Source organism: Protobothrops mucrosquamatus, unplaced genomic scaffold (assembly GCF_001527695.2).
Source record: "Protobothrops mucrosquamatus isolate PMUCROS unplaced genomic scaffold, P.Mucros_1.0 scaffold1986, whole genome shotgun sequence".
Classification (NCBI taxonomy): Eukaryota; Metazoa; Chordata; class Lepidosauria; order Squamata; family Viperidae; genus Protobothrops; species Protobothrops mucrosquamatus.
In genome coordinates this window covers 225,095-249,732 of record NW_015388102.1, presented here as the reverse complement: position 1 = coordinate 249,732, position 24,638 = coordinate 225,095, and the positions used below count along the sequence as shown (strand labels likewise).

General features: G+C 34.7%; 1 protein-coding gene across 1 annotated transcript in view; it reads left to right on the top strand.

The window, feature by feature from the left end:
* Nucleotides 1-13,434, top strand: part of PRKG1 (protein kinase cGMP-dependent 1) — a 118,793-nt gene extending 105,359 nt beyond the window's left edge. The window contains exons 8-13 of the mRNA XM_015823783.1: nucleotides 2,064-2,205; nucleotides 3,672-3,835; nucleotides 6,895-7,017; nucleotides 7,422-7,484; nucleotides 10,185-10,251; nucleotides 13,332-13,434. Of these exons, the coding sequence (XP_015679269.1) occupies nucleotides 2,064-2,205; nucleotides 3,672-3,835; nucleotides 6,895-7,017; nucleotides 7,422-7,484; nucleotides 10,185-10,251; nucleotides 13,332-13,430 (658 nt within the window). The 3' untranslated portion in view covers nucleotides 13,431-13,434. The remainder of the gene's footprint in view (nucleotides 1-2,063; nucleotides 2,206-3,671; nucleotides 3,836-6,894; nucleotides 7,018-7,421; nucleotides 7,485-10,184; nucleotides 10,252-13,331) is intronic.
* Nucleotides 13,435-24,638: the final 11,204 nt, after the last annotated feature.

Genomic DNA, 24,638 nt, shown 5'->3' with positions numbered 1-24,638 from the left:
TTGACCCCATGCTCCAGTATTCTTTTCAATGATGCCATTGTCCTTCCTATTTGGGGTTTTTTTGGGGGGGTCTTCTGGAAGCCATGATGGCTGAGGTTAAGGGAGCTAAGGAATATCAACACGATTAGACTCCTGGAACAGAATCGTCATTGGTAGTCAGGGATTCATATTCTGCAGTCCCCACAAAAGCTTCGGTGCTTCTTGCAAAGGCTGGACGTTTTCCCCCCTTTTTTTCCATCAGGAATAAAATAATTTTTTGGAGAAATTCATAGAGGGGGAGCATGAGGGTATTACTTTTATTTAATTATTTTTCATAACAGGTAGTCCTCGACTTACAGCAGTTTGCTTAGTGACCATTCAAAGTTACAATGGCACTGAAAAAGGGACTACTTTTCATGATTATATGACCATTGCAGCATCCCCGTGGTCATGTGATTTACACTCGGGTTATGACGGTTGCAGTGACCCAGGGTCATGTGATCAACTTTCTGACAAGCTAAGTCAATGGGGAAGCCAGGTTCACTTAACAACCGTGTTACTAATTTAACAACTGCAGTGATTTGCTTAACACAATGTGGCAACAAAAGTCGTAAAATGGGGCAAAACTCGCTTAACAAATTTCTCACTGAGCAACATAAATTTGGGGCTCAATTGGGGTCGTAAGTCAAGGACTACCTGTATTTAAATCTCTACTTTCCCCTAAGTAGAATGGAAGGTTTGCCATATTTCTTCTTTTTTGTCCAAGAATGGTCACTTGACTCCACTCGAGGGTGTGCCCCCATGCCATTGCAAGTGAGTGTGCATAAAAATTAATATAGCCAGTTCAGATGACTTATCTTTCTCTGTCTGTAAATTCTAAATAGTATTTTCATGTACCTCAATTTTCATTCATCCCCATTTAATTTAACCATGTGCATAACATTTACTACTGTACAATGGAGTGAATTTAAGAGGAGCAAACCATTTGGCATTAGGCTAGTTTATTCTTAACCAAATCAGCACTGAGCAACACAAATTAATACATTCCTTGACTTATTACTGGAGCCCAATCCAAATTACCATAACTCTGTTCTGGAATGAAAGTCTCTCTATTTTCCTCACCTCTTAATGCATGCAGTATTTCTACATTTGTACTCCTAGAACATTATTTTCATATCCATCAGATGGTGGGTGAAAGGATGCAAAACCAGGAATTGGAAGGTTACCTAAGTGGACTGGCCATGTTTATATTAACCCCAAACACACATACATACCCTCCTTAAGTGACCCTACCTTCTCATACTAGAATAAGTAAACTAGAATATCTGAAGCATTTTGCTGTGAGCCAGGATGCCCCAAATTCAGTTTTCATAAGCAGGCTTATACAAATCCCTGTTCTCTTGTTTTCAGATCGTTTATCTGCAATATGGGGATGAAAACAGATTGGATTCAGACTTAGTCATGCTTAGATCAGTTCTATTAAAATCAAAGAGAAAGACATGATGAACACAAATCCCATTATTTCCACTAGGTTTACTCATTGAAAAGACTTACTTTGTATTGAAGTAAGACTGTGTGATTTTCTGTACTAAAAATGTGTGAAGTATAAAGATGAAGCATAATATATGGGAGATTTTTTTTCTATTTGTTGTTGACTTCTAAGCTGATCACCAGAGGCTATGTTTAGAGGAGCTCTGGAAACTAAGATCTGAATAGAACTATTTTAGAGTATTAGCATTTTACTTAATTTATTTATTGACTTTGTTTCTAGAACTGTCCATGTGATATTTTGCTGATTTTTCTTTTAAACCATTCTGTCAAAATAGAATGCATTCTAATGCTCAAATGTATTTTAAAAATGTGTCTTAAAGCTGTTGGATTTTTAAATCTCTTTAAATTTCTTCAGTCTTTTAAAATATTTGTTGTGTTTTCTATACTTATCTTCCCAATTTTAATTGGCCATGTTGGTTTTTACATTATAATTATATAGTAATGATGCTATCGTGTTTGTTTTTACTGTTGCCAAAGGTCCTTAACTGAATGCATAAGTAATCTCAATCTTTCTCTCTCTTTCCTCTTGACAGAGGTTCATTTGAAGATTCTACAACCAGATTTTATACAGCTTGTGTGGTAGAAGCTTTTGCCTATTTGCATTCCAAAGGAATCATTTATAGGGACCTCAAGCCAGAAAACCTCATCCTAGATCACCGAGGTTATGCCAAATTGGTGAGTGGTGGGGATGTTTTCTTCCCAAATAGCAATTAAAAATTACATCGCCCTGTAGTTAAAGCTCAGTTGCCTCTTCCATTGTAATAAAATGCCTTTTCTAACAGCCCTAAACTGTACTTCTGGCCAAAAGGCAGTATTCAGCTCTGCAATTCTGGGACAAATCAATTTATAAAAGATTTAATGCAAACAGATTAATCTGATTGTTTCTGGGAGCCAAATAAGCAAAAAAAAAAATCAGAAGTTTATTCCCTTCTGTTGTACCCTTCTGATATGGGAGCAAGATTTTAATAACTTGAAGAAATAACCAAATATGATTCTAAGATTTATCCCACTATGACTTTAGTTTTTTAACAATTTTATTTACCGTATTTGTATTTCATATTTCTAGACTGCCCAGCTCCTTCAAGGAGGTGCCCTGGGCAGTGTACAATATAATCAAATTTAGCCTCTAAGAAGTTATCCCATGTTAAAATGATTTGATTTCCTATTGGCCTTCATTTGGTATATTTTGTGAACACAACAGTGTGTGAATATTTCCATCCTTCTGTTTCTCTTGTGTTTTATAAGTTCTTTCTGAACCTTATCAAACTGTGGTGTCTATTACAGGTAGCCCTTAGCTTACAACAGGGGTTTTCTAACTTGGCCCTTTTATGACTTGTAGACTTCAATTCCCAGAATTCCTCAGCCAGCGTGCCTGGCTGAGGAATTCTGGGAGTTGAAGTCCAAAGTCATAAAAGGGCCAAGTTTGAAGACCCCTGCTCTAGCTGGTGTCAGCTTTGATAGTGTCCAGCCACCACTGTACATAGTCAGTTAATTCTGCCCTTTATCGTATAAACATGATATTATAGGATTTTTTTTCTGCACAAGAATGTTGGCCATTTAGAGGAAATAGGAATAATGTGATAGAATGCAGGAAGATGAAAAAGTAATAAGATCACAATCCTCCAAAAATATAATCATAGCATGTGTGCTTCATCTGAATTTGATAAAGTTATAATGTGGCCTACAGGTGGCACTATGACATTTTGAGTTGCCATTTCTTGAGTTATGGAGATTGGGGATTGGAACTGCAGAAAAGTATAATGGTGCTGAATACAATGTATGTGGTGGTGCCTGCTACTGATCTATATTATTTATATAGTTTAACACTTAGGTAATAACTAACTAGAATACATAAGCTAATCATTAAAGAGCTGTAAAACTGAAAGGTTTAGATTACCTTTGTTAGATCGTTTTACTAAATGGAAATTGTTAATGCTTTTTTCTAAATCTCAAGAGTTGAAATATGCTCCTCAAGGGCTTTCTTTGGTACTCTTCCTTTGAGAATTTTCTTGTGAAGCCTATTCTTTAGATGCACTTGTGCTCATGAAGGCCTTTGTTGTGACCATCTCTTTATATGTTGTGCCTGCATGTGCTTTTAACTTTTTGTCTTCCTTGATGGGTGTGTGAACCTTCTTTCACAGGTCGATTTTGGTTTTGCAAAAAAAATAGGATTTGGAAAGAAAACATGGACTTTTTGTGGAACTCCAGAGTACGTAGCCCCAGAGATCATTCTGAACAAAGGTCACGACATTTCAGCAGACTACTGGTCACTGGGAATCTTAATGTATGAGCTCTTGACTGGCAGGTATGGGCATTGAATTGGAGCTCCATATAAAAATAGTTCAGCAAACTGGAGAATATTTCTGCTGTTGTCACTTTGATTAGAAGAGTTGGGATTCAGAGCTGGCATATGCTATGACAAACAAAAATGGTGTTTAAAAACGTACTATGGAATTACTTATTACAATTTTGCAAGGATTCACAACCTGCTTTATAACAACTAAAAGTCTTTGAATGGCCACTATAAGAGGAAAGGGTATTGACGAGGACAAATTGGTGTTTCTGGTCATTTCATTCTAATTGGTGAATACTTTCCTGCCCCCATGCCAAATCAACCTGCATTCTTCTACCGGTTCACCAAATCATGAGTTCATGGTACCAGTTAGATATGTTTAAATTGATGCATGCATAAAAACTGAACTTCAGTCTTCAAGAAGGAACTTGAAACATCTCCCCAAAATATAAGGCAATTAAAACAAAATGGAAACATGCTAGAAAACAGCTAGATAGTATTTTGAAACAACACATTTCTAAAAAAAAATTAAACAGACTTTTATTTCTAAAAAAAAAAATCACTGAAAACATTGAATAGGAAGAATAAAAGGGAGCCAGTTTGGTCTAGTGCTTAAGGCACCAGGCTAGAAAGCAAAAAACTGTGAGTTCAAATTCCGTCTTAGCCATGAAAGTCAACTGACAGAGCTTGGGCCAGTTACTCTCTCTTAGCCCCAACTAACCTCCAGGGTTGCTGCTGTGGGGAGATTAAGGAGGAAGGTGATATGTTTGCCACCTTGAGTTATTTGTTAAATTAATAAAGATTAATTAAATAAATTAAAGATTTCTGAATGTAATATTTTTGAGGCTGCTGGCTGAACCACATTGGGACCACATTGAACCACACTGAAGAGACAGGCCAGCAAGTGGTGGATTTAAATCATTCTTTTGTACAAAAAAAATCCTTTCAAAATCAAAATACTCTTTTTAATAGGAATTATTACCTACTTCACGGAATAACGCTTACGAAAGTCTTAAACATTTAGAAATGCTGTACCTCTAGTAGATAATAATAATAGTACTATCTATAGTAATAGATCCTTATACTTGTGCCAATCTGTGCATCTTCTAAGGTCTTTAAATTACTTTGGAATTTAGCCATTAGATGTGTCCATTATACAGATAAGCCTTGATTTACAACAGTTTGCTTAGTGATAGTTCAAAGTTACAACAGACTGAAAAAAATGACTTATGACCATTTTTCACAAAAAAACCACTGAAGCATCCCCATAGTCATGTGATCAAAATTCCAGTGCTGGCAACTGACTCTTATTTATGACGGTTGCAATGTCCTGGAGTCATGTGGTCACCTTTTGCAGCTTTCTGACAATCAAAATCAATGGGGAAGCCAGATTCACTTAACAACCATGTTACTAATTGAACAGTTGCAATGATTCATTTAACAGCTGTGGCAAGAAAGGTTGTAAAATGGGGCAAAATTCACTTAACAACTGTCTCTCTTAGCAACAGAAATTTTGGGCTCAATTGTGGTTGTAAGTCAAGGACTACCTATAATGAAGTATTGTAAGAATAAAATACATTATTGTAAATGACTGTTTAGCTCAGTTTAATTCTTACAGGATGAACTGCAATAATTCCTTTTTTAAATTTTTTTTATTAATAATACAAAATTAAAAACACATTGGACATAGATATGACGTCACTGGTTCCATACATCTTCCAACATTTTACAATAGTATTAGTACTCATATAGACATATAGTTCTTGAACTTTGCTCACTATTTATAATATACTATTAACACTTTTCCCCTTATTTCTATATATCTATTTATCTTTTAAATATACATTTGTCTATATTTGTCTATAAATCTATATTTTATTCTAGCACTATACATTTATCTTGACTACCCTCTTATTGTCTATCCAATCATAAAGTTGTTCCCAGATTTTATAGTACTTGGTTTCACTTTTGTCCTTGAGTTCCCATGTAAATCTATCCATTTCAGCGCAATTGAAAATTTTCAATAATATTTCCTCTTCAGTTGGAGTATCTTTCTCTTTCCATTTTTGATCGAAGGCTATTCGTGCCACTGTTACTATATGCAGTAGTAAATAATTTGTGTCTTTCTTATATTTTCTTTCTATAATTCCCAATAAGAAAAATTCCGGTTTGGCTTCTATATCTATTTGCAAAATTTCTTCCAACCACTTCTTTAATAAGTTCCAAACTTTTTGTGCCTTTGGGCATTGCCACCACATGTGGTAGTAATTCCCAACGGTCTCTTCACACTTCCAGCATATTGCAGATTTCCCCTTGATGAACTGCAATAATTCCTGATCATGCCTAAATATATGTTTTCCCAATATTTTGCATATGAATTTCCATAAGCATTTTGGGTAAAATAATAGCACAAGGCTTATTACCAAACTACTGTTTATAAAATATTCCAGAAAAATGTAAAATGTTATAAGCTCTGAGCAATGGTTAATAGTCTCCCAGACTGAGGATTCCAGATTTTTCTCAATCTTGGCAAGTTTAAGATGGGTGAAATTTAATTTCCAACATTCATGAATTAAAGTTCTAAGGCTGAGAAACAATAGTCTAAGTGGTGAAGATAGGATATAGTTTTAGGAAATCAGGATGTACAGTATATCCCAAATTTGGAATCTAGTCTGCCCCTTTCAGCCTTGAAAACTTTTTTTAAAAAAATAGCACTCAAGGACAGAAAAGCATAAAAGTACACTCTAAGATAAGTATAACTGCATATCTGTATAATCTGAGTCCCATTTATTTGCCATTTGTGACCCTTATGATAATTGGCCAAACACTAAAACTTTGGTTTTCTGGTAGTTTATTGATAGCCTTTATTCTGTATTCTGATAAAAGCAGTGTCCTAAGTAATTTTCTTATTCTCACCTTTGATATAGACATAATAACTACATAAGCAGTATATAATAATGCTTAAATCACACAATCATCCAAAATAAGCTAAAACAGATTTCAGCTTATTTGCAAAAAATAAATAAATATATTACTAGATTTTAATTAGCATTTTTGTTCTTTTTCTATAGTCCACCTTTCTCAGGCCCAGATCCCATGAAAACATATAACATCATACTAAGGGGGATTGACATGATTGAATTTCCAAAGAAGATTGCCAAAAATGCTGCTAACTTAATTAAAAAACTATGCAGGTAAATTCTTTATATGCGTTAGTAATCTCTCAAAGAAAATTATATGTATGTATGTATGTATGTATGTATGTATATATATATATGAACAACTCTATTTTTAATGATTCTTGTTAATTAAAGTAATTGATTTTGATATTTTGTTTTCATTCTTTATTACTATCATTCTTAGCCATTGTAAGCCATACACACACACACACACACAAATATGAACAACTCTATTTTTTAATGATTCTTGTTAATTAAGTTCATTGATTTTGATATTTTGTTTCATTCTTTATTATTGTCATTCTTAGCCATATATATATAAGCTTTTTGTAATATAAACACACACACACGTACCAGAAAAAGCTTTGATTTCCAACTTTCTTTTATAACTGTTTTCTTGTTCTTTTATTTTTAAACAGGGACAACCCATCGGAAAGATTAGGTAACTTGAAAAATGGAGTCAAGGATATTCAAAAACACAAGTAGGTATATTTAAAAAAAAAAGTAATCCTCTGTTTTGTTTTGTTTTTTGAACAAATTTTATTAATTTTCCATTTTTACAAAGCTTTAGGTATTAAGGAAGCAACTTGGTGGTTGGGTAATACGTAATCCAATAGCACGCTTTTCCATACATATATCAGTTTACATCATCAAAAATTTCATCTCTGTTTTCCTTAGTTATTATACCAGATTTCAAATTAATACATTGCTAATTATAACTCAATCATTTGAAGCATTTATCAACAACTTTTGATTTATATGCCTTCTAATCCTGTTTTTAACTTTTATCTGATTTTATTTACAGTATTCCAATTGGCTTAATGTCCATAATATTTAGATTTCGGATAACCCACGGTTCCCTTAGTTCATTACAGAATAGTTATCATATCTAAAATACACTTGTTATTTATTCAAATAGATTCTTAGTTTATTCCACAATCATATTCTGCATATTCTACTTCTCATTCTCATCATCGCTTAATAATAAAATAACCTTTATCCTCTGAATCCATCTTCTATGTTATAATTCAAAACTATTGTTCTAGTAACTAATTTATTTCCCTTATAGATATAAATCCTAAATATTAAATCAATTAATATCTTTTAAAATTTCCTTATCCCATTAAGTAAGATTTAAAGCTCTTCCATTAGAGGTCACATTAAAAAAAACCATTTTTTAAGTCTAACTCTGGCATTCCTTTTGTGCCAAACAGGCTTCCATAACAGAGCTTTTAAATCCTCAGGTGGATCTCCCTTCATTCCTGCATATGTCATTTGAATCAAGGGGGACCATCCAGTCATCAGCCTATCAAGGAAGCTAGTCCCTTCATAGTTATTAAATTGTTGGCCTGATAGTTTAAATCTCCATATTTGGCTTAGTATATTTGTCATGAGTTCCGGGCTGATCTTCTTCTTCTGATTTCGGCTGGTTTTGATGAAAAGTCATATTCAGTGTTGTAGTTGTCTTTTGGTCATCTGGGTTGTCTGAATTCTCAGTGTATTGTGTATGTAAATCTTCAGGATCTTCCGTCTTAGTGTTGCTTTCTTCAGTTTCTGTTGCTGTTGAAATTGTAGATTCTTTGGATGCAATCAAAGTTTGGATGTCAGAGTTCTGAGTAGATTGTAGCTGGCATTCTTTGAAATCCACTTTATTGTTAATTCCTTCTTCTTCTGTTGCTTTTTGGGTTGTAGGTACATCTATTGAAGTCAGGGCTGTGTTTTGTAGCTTTAAGGTGGCACGCATATCTTTCAGTCTGGAATTCATTAGCTCAGTAGCCTCTAGGATTTTTTCAAGTATATATTTGAAGTTAAGCTGTGGGTGGTGTTCCTCCATTTCTGTGGTATTTGCAAGTAGTCCTTTAGTGGAGGCTATTTTAATAAAAGTCAATAAGAATCCACCTCCACTATAGAGAATTATTTTCACCACCCAGCTGTTTCAGATTCTTATCTTTTTTGATAATGTCAAGGACAAATTTTAGTCTCAGAAGTCTCCCAGTCAAAAAAAAAATTCACTTGCTATACCACATTTTGCCACAAGGTGTCCCTTGTGCCAGGCATAGTTAAGCTGTTATCCAGTTCAAAGAAGAAAGAAAGAAAGAAATATTTTTTTTCCACCTTAGCAAAGAAACAAAATAATAAGTCTCTGTAAGAGTAAAAAACTTTTTGAGAGCCCAGGTATCCAGAAGTTACAAGTCCAAATATTTAGTGGTTTAGTCTAGTTGTTCTATTTTTTTTCCTTTCCTTAGCTTTGTATTTCCAAAGTAGGCAGGAGCCGCAGAATTGAGAAGGGGGAAGAAGGTATTCAAAGGCTTTTACAGGAAAGTAGATGGGAAACAGGAAAGGTAAGGTAAGGTCTCACCCAACTCCTCCAGGTTGCTTTCGTCGTGCTTAGTAGTGCTTTGGGCTTTCGGCAGAAACAGCTTGGTGATCGGCCATGTTAATTGTCAGTCCAAAGGAGCTTCCTCGGATCCAACGGAAGGGTTGCCGCCCTTCCGCGGTCGTCGAGGGTCCTCCTCAGTGGTGGTCGCCCCTCCAGGGTGACTTTCGACCCTTTGCAGGGTCTTCCGACGGAGAAAAACTGGGCGGCGGTTAGAATCAGCTAGCACCCAAATTCAACAATATAATGATATAATATAATAAATTTAACAGAACATTTCAACAACATAATAAATAAAATTGCTTCAGAAGCCGATCAGCAATTCCTGTTTAACATAATACAACATCAACAGGAAGCAGGTTAAATGTAAATAGGGTTATAGATATCAACAAGTCAGATCTTTGAAATATGGAAAGATATTTATTAGCTTTTTTATTTTTTACATGTTTGAAGAAAACAGATAGCCAATATTAAAGTATCTGTCCATCTGCTTCAACATCTGGGAATCTCATGTAATTTAATAAACTTATTCTATTATTATTATTTTTTCATCACAAATTAGGCATCTGCGTCTGGACAGATCCTTGATTCAGAATTTTCTCTAGAAAATTCTTGATACCATCAGAACTGCCACAATCAGGATAAAATTATGTGTTCCACAAATTTGCCATCCCCCCAAGTATTAAGTAAGAGGGTTTCAGAAATGTAAATTTTGTAATGTTTAATGTTAGGCTACTTGGTCTTGCTTGCAATGGTAGCTGGATCATATAAATTTCTTTGTATTTTATCTTTCTTCTGTCTTTAGGTGGTTTGAAGGTTTTAACTGGGAAGGTTTAAGAAAAGGTACATTGACACCTCCTATTATACCAAGTGTGAGTATAGCTGTATTACTTGTTAAAATATATATGTTGGAATCATAACTTAAGAAAGTTGCTGAATAAACCCATTGGAAAAACAAGCAGGAGCTCTGATCCAAAACATAGAAATGTGATCTTATCTTATGTTGACATTTCCATGTATGCAGACTTCTGCTTGACTTCATTTTCAGAGAAATGAATCAGTGATGAAGCTTATAGTAAAATACAAATATTTAGGCTGAAATGTATTTTAATGAAATCATTACACTTTTGTTACTGAAAGCTTCTTTGTTCTTCTTCCAACTTGCATTGTCTCAGTTCTTCTTTTCATTTCTTCTATCACTCCATCAGTTTCTAAATGTCGCATTAGATCACAAACTGTTGTATTCAATTGACAACTTGTCATACTTTTTCCAAATTGGCATAAATAAGTAGGATGCTGCCTTTCTTTTTCAAAGTAAATGACTTTCTAGTTTGACTTGACTTGAAGCCTACAAATCACACAACAGTTGTTTTAATTTCCATGCAGAGCCATGTTAATGCTAACAGTAAATATCAGTATCACTACTGATAATAGGGTCTTAAAAATACAGTTGAAAGGGGGGGGAAAGAAAATACCTATTCTGTAGGTGTTTTCCCTTTGTTTCCACTAAATTTGTAAAAAAAAAAAATGAAGATCAAGTGACATTCTGTTAAACATGAATTATATACAGTACATGGATTTAAGAACATCTATTTCTATATCAAACATAACTCTTTTAAGACAGACAATTACTGAAAAATAGTCCTCTTAGATAAATACAAAGGACAGCCCTCTTGTAATTGTGGTCTGTATAAATTATTATTATGAGAGCTGTGGACATTCTAATTATCATGTTTCCCCCAAAATAAGACCAGGTCTTTTTTTTTTTTTTTGCCTCCAAAAGAGGCACCAGGTCTTATTTTCAGGGAGGTTTCTTTTCCACCCACCTTGTGGCAGCAGCACTGACAGCCCCACCCATCCGGACCCACTTCTGTGGCCGAAGGAGCAGCTTCATTCTGCAGCTGAGAATGTAGTTCCGGCCTGCATTTTACCGTCAGAGGCCTTCTGAAAAGGCCTCTGCAGCCAAGAACTGAGCTGTGGATTGAATCCATATCTCAGTTCACGGCTGCAGAGGCCTTCCGGAAAGGCCTCTGATGGCAAAATGCAAGCCGGAGCTCCATTGTCAGCTGCAGAATGAAGCTGCTCCTTCAGCCGGTGAGGCGAAGCAAGTGTTGATCCATGGGAGGTCTGTCTGCAATTGTAAGCTCCACCCCCACCCTTGCCCTAGCTTGACTTTTAGGCGTGCGCCTAGCTCCAAAACTAGGGCTTATTTTCGGGGTAGGGTTTATATTAGGCCCATCCTCCCCCACCCCCCCAAAAAAAATCAAGGGCTTATTTTTGGGGTAGGTGTTACTTTTGGGGAAACATGGTAATCTTTGGGTTAAATTGTGGTGATGATTAATGTGTTTGTTTTTCTTTTAATACACATTACTTTGTTACAATTTGCTATTCTTAGTTTAATTTTCTACATATTATTTGAATTTTACTACTTATGAAATAAATATTTCCTATCAGATTTAAATTTATACCCACAGTGAATGCAATTTAAAATATTTGACTTTTCTGATTTATTTTCACACATTCACCATGAAACCGTGTTTCAACTAATACATAGAAAAGTACATAATACATAGGAATCTGTAACTTATGTATATTTCCCCCAATAACAATTTACATATTCAAAAGTAACTAATTCCGTTTGAATGAATGTACATTTCAATCTATTTAGGAATCGTGAAGGTCATTTTTCTGAAAATAGTAAGTTTTCGTCTGTCATTCATTATATCATTGACCCCCAAGCAATGACAATTTTCAGGAACAGCACAAGAAGATTTAATTTATTTTGGAGGACAGAGAATACTTGTGTTGTCTTTATTGTATTGGCTTTTAATCATTAAACAGATACTTCACTACTAGTGCTACTATGAATATTACATTATTCCTGGGAGACATACAAATACAGATATTACTGGAACACTCTTATCATATCATATTACTTACACCTTGTTAATTTTAAGTCCACTTTTTGAGTCCACTTTTCTAAAATATAAAATATATTTTATATTTATTATTTTAAGTTTAAATTAACCAGTAGCAGCTTATTCTAATTTATTAGATTCCTTTATAAGTCTTTCATGTTCTTGCAAACAGATTTCCCCGAAGTCAAATGATATACAAAAGCACTTGACATTTACATAATGAACTACCATATTTAATTCAATAAATATGGGATCATACAGTATCAAGTAAATGGAAAACATCAACAATTTGTTTTCCCACTTTCTAAACTTTTCTTGACTTTTTATCTATCTGTCATATGTGACATAAACAAACACAAACTTTTTAGATGTGGACAATTTCTTTCTCCTCTGTCATTGCTTATATGCCTTTTCTAAACAGTTCTACACCAATTCTGTTTTTCACATGTAACCTGCCATGCATCTACATTAAATCCCAGCTTTGTAGATCACTTCAAAGGGCTGTCAGTGTCATTAAGAAATCTTTACATTATTTTGTCAAACTCTCCATTCTAGTTAGGAAATACTAGGAAGCCAAAGCCATTCATTTGAAGGTTGCTTCAAAATTACTTTCTAAATGTACAATCACCCTGCTTTAATCATAAAAATTTATGAGGTATCCATTATACCCTTTCATCTTTTCCCATCAATTTGTTTTCATTATTTTTGTTCTGAACAATGCACTTTGCATAGAAACACCCTTCTTCTTCTTCATCTTCTTTAACTCCTCTTTTACCGCTTCGGGTGTCGAGGGAGTAGAAGCATCCAAATCCACGATAATCCATTCACAGAATATTTTTTAATAGTACTACATAGAACAATATTATGAATGAAAATGGCAGAATCCTACATTTCTGAACTGTCTCTAACTCTTACCGGCCAACATGAATTCACAAAGTGGTATAAGGAGCTCATAGCTGAAATCAGAAAATTGTTTAAAGATTCCAAATGCAACAACTAACACTACCAATAGTTTAATTTCCTTCGTTGGACAGGTTGCATCTCCAACTGATACAAGCAATTTTGATAGCTTCCCTGAGGACAACGATGAACCACCACCTGATGACAACTCAGGATGGGACATAGACTTTTAATGTTTTTCTCTTACCTGCTTCTGCCTTGCTGAAGACAGCTTCCTGAGACATGGCTGCCAGCAGACCTGAAAGATTTGGGAAGGATTCATGCTCGGGGTCACCATGATGCCTTGATTGATGCTGCTACAGTAATTACAGTGGCATTAGGACTTCTTGTTTAGATGACAATAGTGCTCTTCACATGTTTTCCGTTTGAATTTAACACAGCAGTTGACATGGTGGTCCTGAAGCAAAACCTTTTCCACCAATAATTTACATGTGTTTTCTATCATGGTACTGAACATGCTATGCTCCATTACAATTTGAAAGTTGATAGAATGAGATGCACATAATTCTAACTGTAAGTTCATTTTCTTTATTGCTAAATTTATTCCAAACTGTTAAGTACTGTAGCCGATTCTATGCTGTAGAATCTATGGTACCCCAAAACTGCAGGTAGAGTGCATTGAGCCTCTTAAAGTAGGCCAAAGTGTTAAACTAAGGAGGACCAGAAAAAGTGGAGCTCATGTCAAAGTAGTGCTATAATTTGTCTTTCTTTTCAAGCAGTGCACAAGACAAGAATGAATGTTACCTTTCTCCATTTTTAGTTCTGATACGCTTTTCTTCCCAATTGATAACAGAAGCACAACTGCTACACTTCCTGTTAAACTGTTTAGCAAATATGGGTCAGTCAATCCTCATATCATATGTCTGAGAACTTACTTTTAACATTTCTTTTATGGATGCGGATACATAAGAGGATGTGAAAAATTGTTCATAAAACTATTTGTTTTACATATATACAATAACCATCTTGTAAAAGAAAAAGAAGAATGCTTATCCAGAGGTCCTAAAAACAAAATATTAACCGATGAGTCTATTAGGTATTTATAGTTACTCTAAAATAACAATCACATTGAGAGCCTCCTGAAGTTGCAAAATCCCCTGCATTATTATATAGGTGCTATGTACATCTTTCATCTGTGAAATAAAACAAACTTCCACACTCATTTTTCAGAAAACAAAATGTAGCAAGGAATTTCACTGTCAGTTAGAACTGTGTGCGTGGGTGTATTCCTATGCACACTCANTGCACACTCATATGTGGGTGATACGTATGCATATTTTTAATGCTACTGTGCGGTACTGCCCTCACTTTCTTTTCTTTTCTATTCTTCCAGATCCCACAAATATTATATTTATTTTCTCAAAAGATAATTAGTCAGTCTTTTCTTGTACAATATAACTCTTACAGATCAGTCTACAAACATGGAACAATGTAATTGAAATGGAATGCTTCAATATGCACTTCCTTTCAAAAGGAGAATTAAATTCACCTTTAAATATGTCCTGTTGAAGTGGACAAGTCTTTAAATGGGTCCATCTAAAGATGAAATACATCTACTAGTCATGAATCTTTTAATGATCAGTGCTATAAACTAATTTGTCCATACTTGTTATCGGAATTCAACATGTTCAGAGGACAGAAATGTCAAAAAGGCTATTATAGATAACTTTCAAGGCAATTTCAGCTAAGGCTTCCATGTATCAGTATGATTTGTTAGCATTTGTCAATACGCTGTTGAAGTAGTCTTGCATCTGTGACAGCTTCTTAAATTAGTTCCACAAAAAGAAAACCAACAGAATATCCATTTCCTTTGGAATTCTCAACGGAGTATAATGACTTGCTCTTTTCTCTGAATCCAGAAATACACCTCTGGTTTTGTCATCCTGCGTTAATTTAGCTTGCTTCCAATTATCTTTTCCCTGTATGTTGCCTAATATCATTCAGTTTATTTACTTTGTCCTAATTAGCATTTGAAGCTGTCCTATTAATGAGGACTGCATTCAGCTATGTTATTACCATATAGACTATAATGCTATTACCTTTTACTGGAAATAAATTCCACTGAACTTAATGATTGTCATATCTGAGTAAACATGTGCAGGTTTATATTTTTCTTTTCTTCTGAAATTTATGAAATATGAATCATGGCTAGCTTGTACCACCATTTTCAATGATACCAAAATTTAGTTATTGTAGTTATTTTACAATGCAGTACTGTGTATGCTTATACAGAAGTAAGACCTACTTTGTTCCACGGAACTTATTCTGAAATAGGATTGTTATCTCAGTCTGGATCTAATCCAGTTTGTATAACTTAGAATTTCCCTGTCGTTGGACAGTGCTATAAGATGAACTTGAAGCAAAACACTGGCTATTGAATAAATTGCACTGGTTATATCTAAAGAGATTTGCATTGTCAAAGTTAGTTATCCCCATAACTGATGCTTAGAGATTAGCCCCAAAACATTCAGAAATGAAGCTCATTGGCTACTGCCAATTATCACCAAGTTCTTGATTCAGTCATGTCGGTAAAAAAAGCTCTCTAATCTAATACATTAGAAGACAATATATGAGTTTGAAGGAGAAAAAAACAGAAAGAGATTATCATCTCTTCGTAATATTCTCACATATTTTATACAAACTTGTGGCTTCTTTTTAAGATATTTAGTTTTGGGAAAAAAATACTGTTTGTCTGTTCCTAGTGATGGCTTCCACCAAAAATAATAATAAAGAACCAGCATAATCCAGGACTGGTACGATACAATAAAACAGTCCTGGATATAGCACTCTGCTTCCAATGTACATAGGATCAGGAGTAGAAATCCTTGATGTGGCATTTAACATCCAATCACATGTACATCAATCAGCCTTACTGAAATGGTTTAAGCTTCCAAACCTTAGTAAAGGTAAATCTTTTTAATTGAGCTGGGAAGAGTAAGCAATAGGCCACTGTAATTTTATGGGATATATATTTTTTCCTACCCTGTCTAATGTATAATCTGGTATTTCAATTTTAAACTTTACAACACTGTAATATAGCAAATCATAACCTTTCCTCATACACAGGAAGAAATATTGTTGGCCATCCTTGCAGAATCAGAATGGCAATTTTCATAAGCAGTGAGCAAAATACACATGCAACTATTAAGGCACAAGTCAAGCAGAGATTAGAAAGTGTGATGAGAATAACCAGAATAAGTTAGAATAATATCTGGCTTCTTGTGGAGGCACAAGCTGTACAATCTTGAAGAGCAGTAGTAATCTTCAATCTTGTCAGTCCAAATTTAAATTTAGTTTATAGAAAAAAAGAGGGCAGGTTTTTTTTTCCCCATGTTAAAATTAACCAGACATTTTCATCTCTTCTCATATCCATTAGATTCATTTGCTTGAAAATGCATGAAAGTATAAACTTTGGGATTCACTTTCAGAATTTTCTGTTGACAGTTTCGTTAGACAATTTTTGACATTCGTAAGGGTGCCTATAGCTTGAGTGGAATATTCCAGAAAGAAACACAGCGCCTTAGCTTAAGTTAATATAACATCAGTTTTTTAGAAGAACTCCGAGCTTCATTTCTATCAGATTGATTTAATTATAGTCAATTTTATGGTTTTTTTTTTACAAATATACATCAGTGAGCGACTATAAGAACACTGCACCACTTGTTAATAACTTCTACTGCTTCATTAGTCCTGCATTATTAATTGTATATAACAAGTCTAATCGAAACACATAATTTAGAATATAAATGATGCTGGAAGCAGAATTAATAGGGCTAAAAGATTTCCGTAGTCATTTGGGTTAAGTTCCCTTGTTTCTAAATTACATCTGGAATCATTAAACAAGAACCCTTGGCACTTCACCTCTAGCAAGTGATGTGCCTATCCTGAATCAATTAAAATCTAAAATGTATTCATTTCAACTCTTTGAGTTTTCCTATAAAATATATATAGTGGTCTCCAATCTAAGCAGTTGCAGTGCTAATAAGTCATCCTCAAGCACTCAGCTGACTAATAGTCACAAGTTTTAAAAATATTTATGCAAGAAAAGTTGCCGAATGAGCGTGGTATGAATTATTATGCTTGATTCCTTCCATTTTGTCCTTGAACTGCACTCAATAATATATAATTGGTGTGGTGTGCACTTAATATAAATTTATTTTGTCATATGGCTCACTTGCATCTTCTTTACCAAATGTATTTTCAATAACTTAAACTAGCATATGTATAATAACAAACCCTGCATTTATAAGTAATATATTTTATTTACATATATTATATATATATATATATATATATATATATATATATATATATATATATATATATATATATATATATATATATAAACATACACGTTTATGTTTCAATGTACTGTCTTAGTCCACATGTTACTCCTTCCATGCAGATCACACCAAAAATGGCCTCCCATAGTGAGTTTTCCATCCCCAGCAATAAGATTAAGTGCTACTCAACATGTAAATTAGGGCAATAATGTTGCAGATTTCTTGGTTTCGCTGAATTTAGTAGATAAAATGGAGATGCTAACCACAAATTACAGCTGGGAATGGTAAACTTGTCATGGCCAAATTACAGGCTTAACCTGGCTAAAGTAGTATGTGGACAACTCATTATTTATGGCTATTAGACCTTTGATAGATTTACTCATGAGTAAGACCCATTGATTTGGTATATTTTGTTCTCCGATAATGCATCTGAAATTGAGACCTTGCTTTTCCATAATAAGAGGTACAATAGCGTATCTGCATAAAAATGAGTTTGCTAACAAATTTAAGACACACTGATTAGAACTAAGTTCTAAAGAAACAGATGAACTGTAGCTCCATACAGTGCTGTATTCTCCATAGAAAATTATTTAATAATAGGACCACAGGAAAATATTTATGTAAATAGGCATTTTTTCGTGTTGATATTTTATGGTATACATATAGCTTTTTCTTTAGACCTTCATTGCATTATTTTCATTTTTCTTATTTGTAAGGTAATGTTTTTAGATCAACGTAGACTTGAATTAATGTCATAATTGTCAGTATTACTGAAGTTTATGTCAACTGTACTGTTGTCCATTTGTCCCATAGTTTAGAACATCATTTAGTTATTTGGCATTGTTGCAAGTGCCTTAAATTCATGGCATCCTATTAAAGAAAATACAAATTTGGTGTTATGCTGCATGACCAAGACAAACACACCTCAAAATGTTGTCCTTTCTTAGCTTGCTGCGTTTTACAGTTCTTTCGGCTAACAGTTTATAAGCCTTTACTATATAATATTGATGAATTACAGAAATGATGAAGTTGTTCTCTTATTTCTGTTATAAATGTACCAGAGCTGTGTATCTGTTAATGAGATACAGCGTCATTTCTGTGAAATGTATAAATGTACGTGCAGGTCAAATTAATATATGACATACTATCAGTCCGTATACAGGTATTCCTGTTTTGCTAAGGTGTGCAAATTTTAAAACAGTAGTGCGGTAAAACTTCAGACATGCCACATTTTGTAATAAATTCCATAGCAAAAAAATTTAAAAAATTCTAATCAGGCAGATTAGAGAATAAAGTTGACATCATAGCAAAAACTGGGGGGAGGGGGAAATCCTCTGATTGGAAAATCCTTGACTGCAAGAAAAAAAAAAAAGGAAGGAATGAATGAATCTTATTGCACCACTGAACAAAACAGAGCCCGTGCTTTCTCTGGGTTGGTTCCAGACTTAGTTACCTTTAGAGTAAACCCATTCCCATCAATGGGACTTACAGAAGTTGTAACTTTCATTGTTAATGGTATACTCAAAGCTGGCTTAAATCTGAAATCAGTCCTATGATTTTATGTATATGCAAACTGTTTCTGAGACACCTTCTCAGTAGTATATCTAGAAAGTAAAACACTGAAAGCCTCGTCCTACTTCTCTATGAACAGTCTGCTCCAAGCCCTGAGACTTTGATGTTTCAGGCTTTAATAGCAAAGGGAAATTTGATTCAGAGTTGCCTACTAATGTACTTATTCCAATGTATGATGTTTTTACACATGGTGGTTTCCTTTATAATCCTAATGACTCTTTTTCTTCTCCATAAGGATTCTACACGAATGAGGAGGAGTTAGTTTTGTTTGTCCAAGAATACACTTTCATCAAATGGTCTTTGACCAGTTGCACTCTTTTGATGTAGACTGAAAAAAAAAACCTTTTTATCATGAAGTTAACTGCTTTTGTTTTGCTCTGTATTTTCCCTGCAGCTGTAATTGCCGAGTGCCTGTTGTATACTTTATAGAGTTGAAATAAAAAAATTACTTTTGAATGGTGTTGTCCATATGTAATATTTTAGAGGAATTGTTATCTAAATCATGGCTCTATTACTTATTTTGTTTCTGAACTCTGATCTCTGCCAGACGTTATCTAAGAAGTCTATTGTAATTAAATGAGCATTATTTTTTTCTTGTTCGAGCTTCCTTCACATATAATCAGATTATTCTCTACAGATCAGATTATTCTATATTAAGAATTTTTATGAGCTGGTAGCTAGTTGTCCCTTAAGCCAAAGGATTTTGGCTTGTATCTTTAAAAATAATTGTATGTTAGAACATAGTTTGTTCACTCTGTAACTATTTCACAGGATTGAGAGAACTACCACTAGGATCATGTTGTCTCCAGTTTATCTACAAATGTACATCCATAAGTCTCAGTGAAGACAATAAATCCCAATAATCGAAATTAATCAAGATCTCAAAGGGGAATTAGAAACAATGGGGTGTGTGAATTGACTGGTGGAATACTATTATTTATATGCTGTGTAGTAGCCAATTACATATAAAGCTGGTTTAGTGTAGATTTCTTTTTAATAAAGATTATAAGGATTATAAAAGTTACATTAAGAGATCCTATGCATATTTCTCAAAAGTAACTCAACTATTTGGGGGGGATTTACCCTCAAATAACCATATTTAAGGATTTCCCTCTGGTATTGTTTTTCCACTGATTAAGAAAACTAATAATAGAATGAAATAATGATATATATGAAAAAGTCAGTTTTCAAAATAGGGTTTGTGAATACCAGTAATGGCCAAAAGAAAAGGGACAGTTCAGAAACAAAACTGAACCCAGAAACAGGAACAGTTAATGCATTCAAAGGGCAAGGATATTGGTTATTTCATTATATATTACCATTTATAACAAAAACGGAAAGTAGGATCTAAATCAGGGATCTTCAAACTTGGCCTTTTTATGACTTGTGGACTACAACTCCCAGAATTCCTCAGCCAGCGTGCCTGGCTGAGGAATTCTGGGAGTTGAAGTCCACAAGTCATAAAAGGGCCAAGTATGAAGACCCCTGATCTAAATAGAATGAATGGGTAAAGGGATGAATACGTGCATTACAAAATCATCTATATTAATTACATGTACTTCAAAACATTTAAATTCCCTTTCAAGCAAATGATAATAATCACAAAGGAGAACAGGGAATGGTATCTTCAACTGACTGCCATTAACATTTGTAGAATTTGGGTATGCAGTGTTTCTCTACCTGAACAATTATAAGATGTATGGACTTCAACTCCCAAAAGTTGTAGTTCATACATCTTAAAGTTGTCCCATTGAGAAACATTGGGATACTGTATTGGAACGTCACCAAGGAAATGTCACACTGTAATTCTAATATTGCCTTAAAGACATCGTTGTGTCAGTAGGTTTGGGGATCTTGATGACAGTCTGTGCAACATACAATGCTACAGTGGTTATGTCCATTTATTTGTTGGTTGTTTGGGTTCTACACTATGAATGTTTTACCTCTATTGTTAAATGTTGTTATACAGGTTTTTTCAATTGCTATTAACTGTCAGCAGTTTCAATCAATCAACTGGAAGGGACTTTGGAGGTCTTCTAGTCTAATCCCCCTGCTCAAGCAGGAGATCCTATACCATATCAGACAAGTGACTGTCCAGCCTCTTCTTAAAAGCTTCTAGTGATGAAGCACCCACAACTTCTGAAGGCAAGCTGTTCCACTGGTTAATTGTCCTCACTTTTAGGAAGTTTCTCCTTAATTCCAGGTTGCTTCTCTCTTTGATTAGTTTCTATCCATTGTTTCTTGGCGTGCCCTCTGGTGCTTTGGAAAATAAATTGACCCCCTCTTCTCTGTGGTAGCCCCTCAAATACTGGAATACTTCTATCATGTCACCCCTTGTCCTTTTTTCTCTAGACTAGCTATACCCAATTTCTCCAACCATTGTTCATATGTTTTAGTCTCCAAGCCCTTAATCATCTTAGTTGCTCTTCTCTGCACTTTTTCCAAAGTGTCAACATCTTTTTAGTAATGTGGTGACAAAAATTGGATGCAGTATTCCAAGTGTGGTCTTACTAAGGTTTTAGTAAGTTTTTAGTAAGGTTTACTAATGTTTTAGTAAGGATTGAGAAGAATGGCTACATAAATTGAAATGTAAATAACTAAGCAAACTAAACTATATTTTCAATTATGCTTTGGGATTTTTAGTCAAATGCTCTTGAAATAATTTATCCTGGATAAATGGATATTGATTTTACTGTAGAGTGATTAGCATTTTTTTTCAAATCACATCACAATAAACTCTAGAGTAGCAACACATTAAAATGCCAGAATGCAAAAAAGGAAATATCTGAGCATGTGAAAAATTGTTTTATTTTAAGAAAACTAAAAACAACACATGACCTTCATAGGAAAATTTGGTTCAGAGATAGGATTACTCTAAAGAAAGTCTATGTCTTTTGCAATTATCCACCTTATGTAAGCAGATGGGAAAAGCCACAGCATTATTTGATAACCAGGTTAATGACAGACATTTTGGTGAGGAGGAATAGACAAATATGTTACTGATTTATGTCATAATAGCAAGATGTACAAATGAAGTATTTTTAGGACAGGGGTAACTTTGACATTTGAAGTGAGTGTGATGTATCTCATATCCTTCTGAAAGCAGCAAAGATGCATATTTTTCCTTTGAAAAAAGGCCTTCCAATAATCACAAATCCAGTTCATAACACAGCAAGTTTTTTATTTTCTTAAGCCATCGCAAGACATTTTCTACAAATTCTGACACTGCCTCGATTTTCAGTTCCTACCTATTTTCTGACTTCAGCAAGTATTCAATTCTTTGCAGGACCTGAAAGCATTTTTGCTAAAAAAAAAAATGTCACCTATAGACAGTCAGCTAATTCCAATTATATAATTAAAGAGCTCTGTTCTAAAATACAGATACCCAGCTCTTAAAGGGAATTGACATTTGCAGTCTGTACTGTTTTCATGAATAGTAATGCAGTTTTATGGAATTTTATTGTTTGGTCTTTCTACTTTGACAACCCTTTTCATATGGAAGATAGGTTTAATGATATTTTTATCATTTCCTGAGTGAAGGAAGCAGTTAAATGAATTGTCTACATTTCCTGAGAATGGTGAAAAGCTATTGCAAAGAACTGGAATGAATTGAACAACCTGACCCCGTACAAGGGAACTATAAGGCTTGATGGAACAGCCCCAACTATGAATAGATTAGGTTTACTGCTACTATAATGAATCAAGGTCTCCCAAAAGATGAGAGAGAGCTGTTGCATCATTGAACGATGCCAGAAGGAAACATGAGTTTTGGAGCAACTAACTGGTGCAGGACAGGAAGAATGTTAACACCTTTGAACTTAGTTGCTGGAGGAGACTCCTGAGGATATCATGGACAGCTGAGAAACAAATGTATCATTGAACAAATTAACCCAGAGGTCTCACTCAAGGCACAAATGACCAGGCTCAAATGACCAGGCACATAGTGTCAAGACATAGCAATAAATCCAATAAAAGATGGGAAATGCAACAGATCCAGGCTAAAAGCCTGGATGAAGATTAGATGTCCAATTGGTTAATTTGCTCCCTTGAGGATGAAGGAAACCTATCCAGTAGCATTCAGACAACCAAGGGTTTAAATCTTCTACCTTTCAACAAGAGAGTAGAAGGTTCAGCCAAAAATCAGACATAGCAAATTTTCAGGGGGAGAAAATATAAAGTTAGCTAGTTTGACTCAGTGGTTAAGGTGCTGACACAGAAAGCAGGAGCTGTGAGTTCTAGTCCCACCTGAGCCATCAAAGCTGGCTAGTTGACTTTGACTCAGTCACTCTTTCTCAGCCCAACCCACTTCACAAGGTGCCTTTGGGGAAAATAGGATGAAGCTACCTTGAGTTACTTATATAATAATAAAAGGAGAGAAAAAAACTAATCTAATAAATGAATAGATAAAATAGATATCACTTGCAGAAATCTGAGTGTATGCCCTCATTTTTTTTATTATGTACTTCATTATTGTTATGGGGTGTGTTGTTTTGTTTAAATTTTGTACCTGTGTTCAGTTGATTTGGGACTATACATAATGAAATATATTTAAAAAGCAGATATTTCATAGGCTCAAACAAACCTCACTTAATCACCTGTATTGGGAAAATACCTCAACTAACCCAATCAACCAATTTGCCTTGGTCTTCAAGAAACAAGATCCTTTGGTCTATGATTGTACATAAGCTAGTAACAGCAACCCACTGGCCTTTATTGAGCTTTATCACAGTTTTCCCAGTGGCATCTTAGCAACTGTGCTTTCATTAAAGGACTAACAACATTGCTAGTTGGTGAATGCTCAACCTCTACCTCAAAGACCGAGTGTTCCCTTTTAAACCTGCAAGCGTTTCACAGATATGCTGTTCATACTATAGAGCAGAGGTGTCAAACTCACAACATAACGTGATGTGTTGCCACATATTGCAACTTTTTTTCCATTGCCAGCAATGGGGTGGGCGTGGTTTCACTATGATGCATCCGGCCCACAGGGCGGCAGTTTGACACCCCTGCTATAGAGTAAATTTGTTCAAACAGGTGCTCTTAAATTCTCTCTCTCTCTCAGATGGGAACAGCCAAAGTCAGGATAAGGCAAGGTTAGAAAAAGTTCTGTAGATCCATGTAATGAGTAGATGGAACTCCAATCTTACTCTTGACTTTTTTGACCTAGCCTGCAAAGACTCACCCACAATCTTTCTTCCTGGGTGAATGCATCAACCCTGGGTGAGCTAATTTCTGTACATCTTGTTCTATCATCTCTCTATATATCTGTCTATATATCTATATATCTATCTATATATCTGTGTCTGTCTGTCTAGCTCAGGGGTCGGCAACCTAAAACGGTGAAAGAGCCACTTGGACCCGTTTCCCTCACAAAAAAAAAAACCTGGGAGCCGCAAAATGTGCGCATGCACGCGCACGTAACGGGGCTTGATTCTGAATTGAGTGCACTGACTAAAAAGCGAGGTAAAAATATGGTAAATGAATGACACTTCCCTCCCCAACAATCACAGAGTGGTACTTCATCCC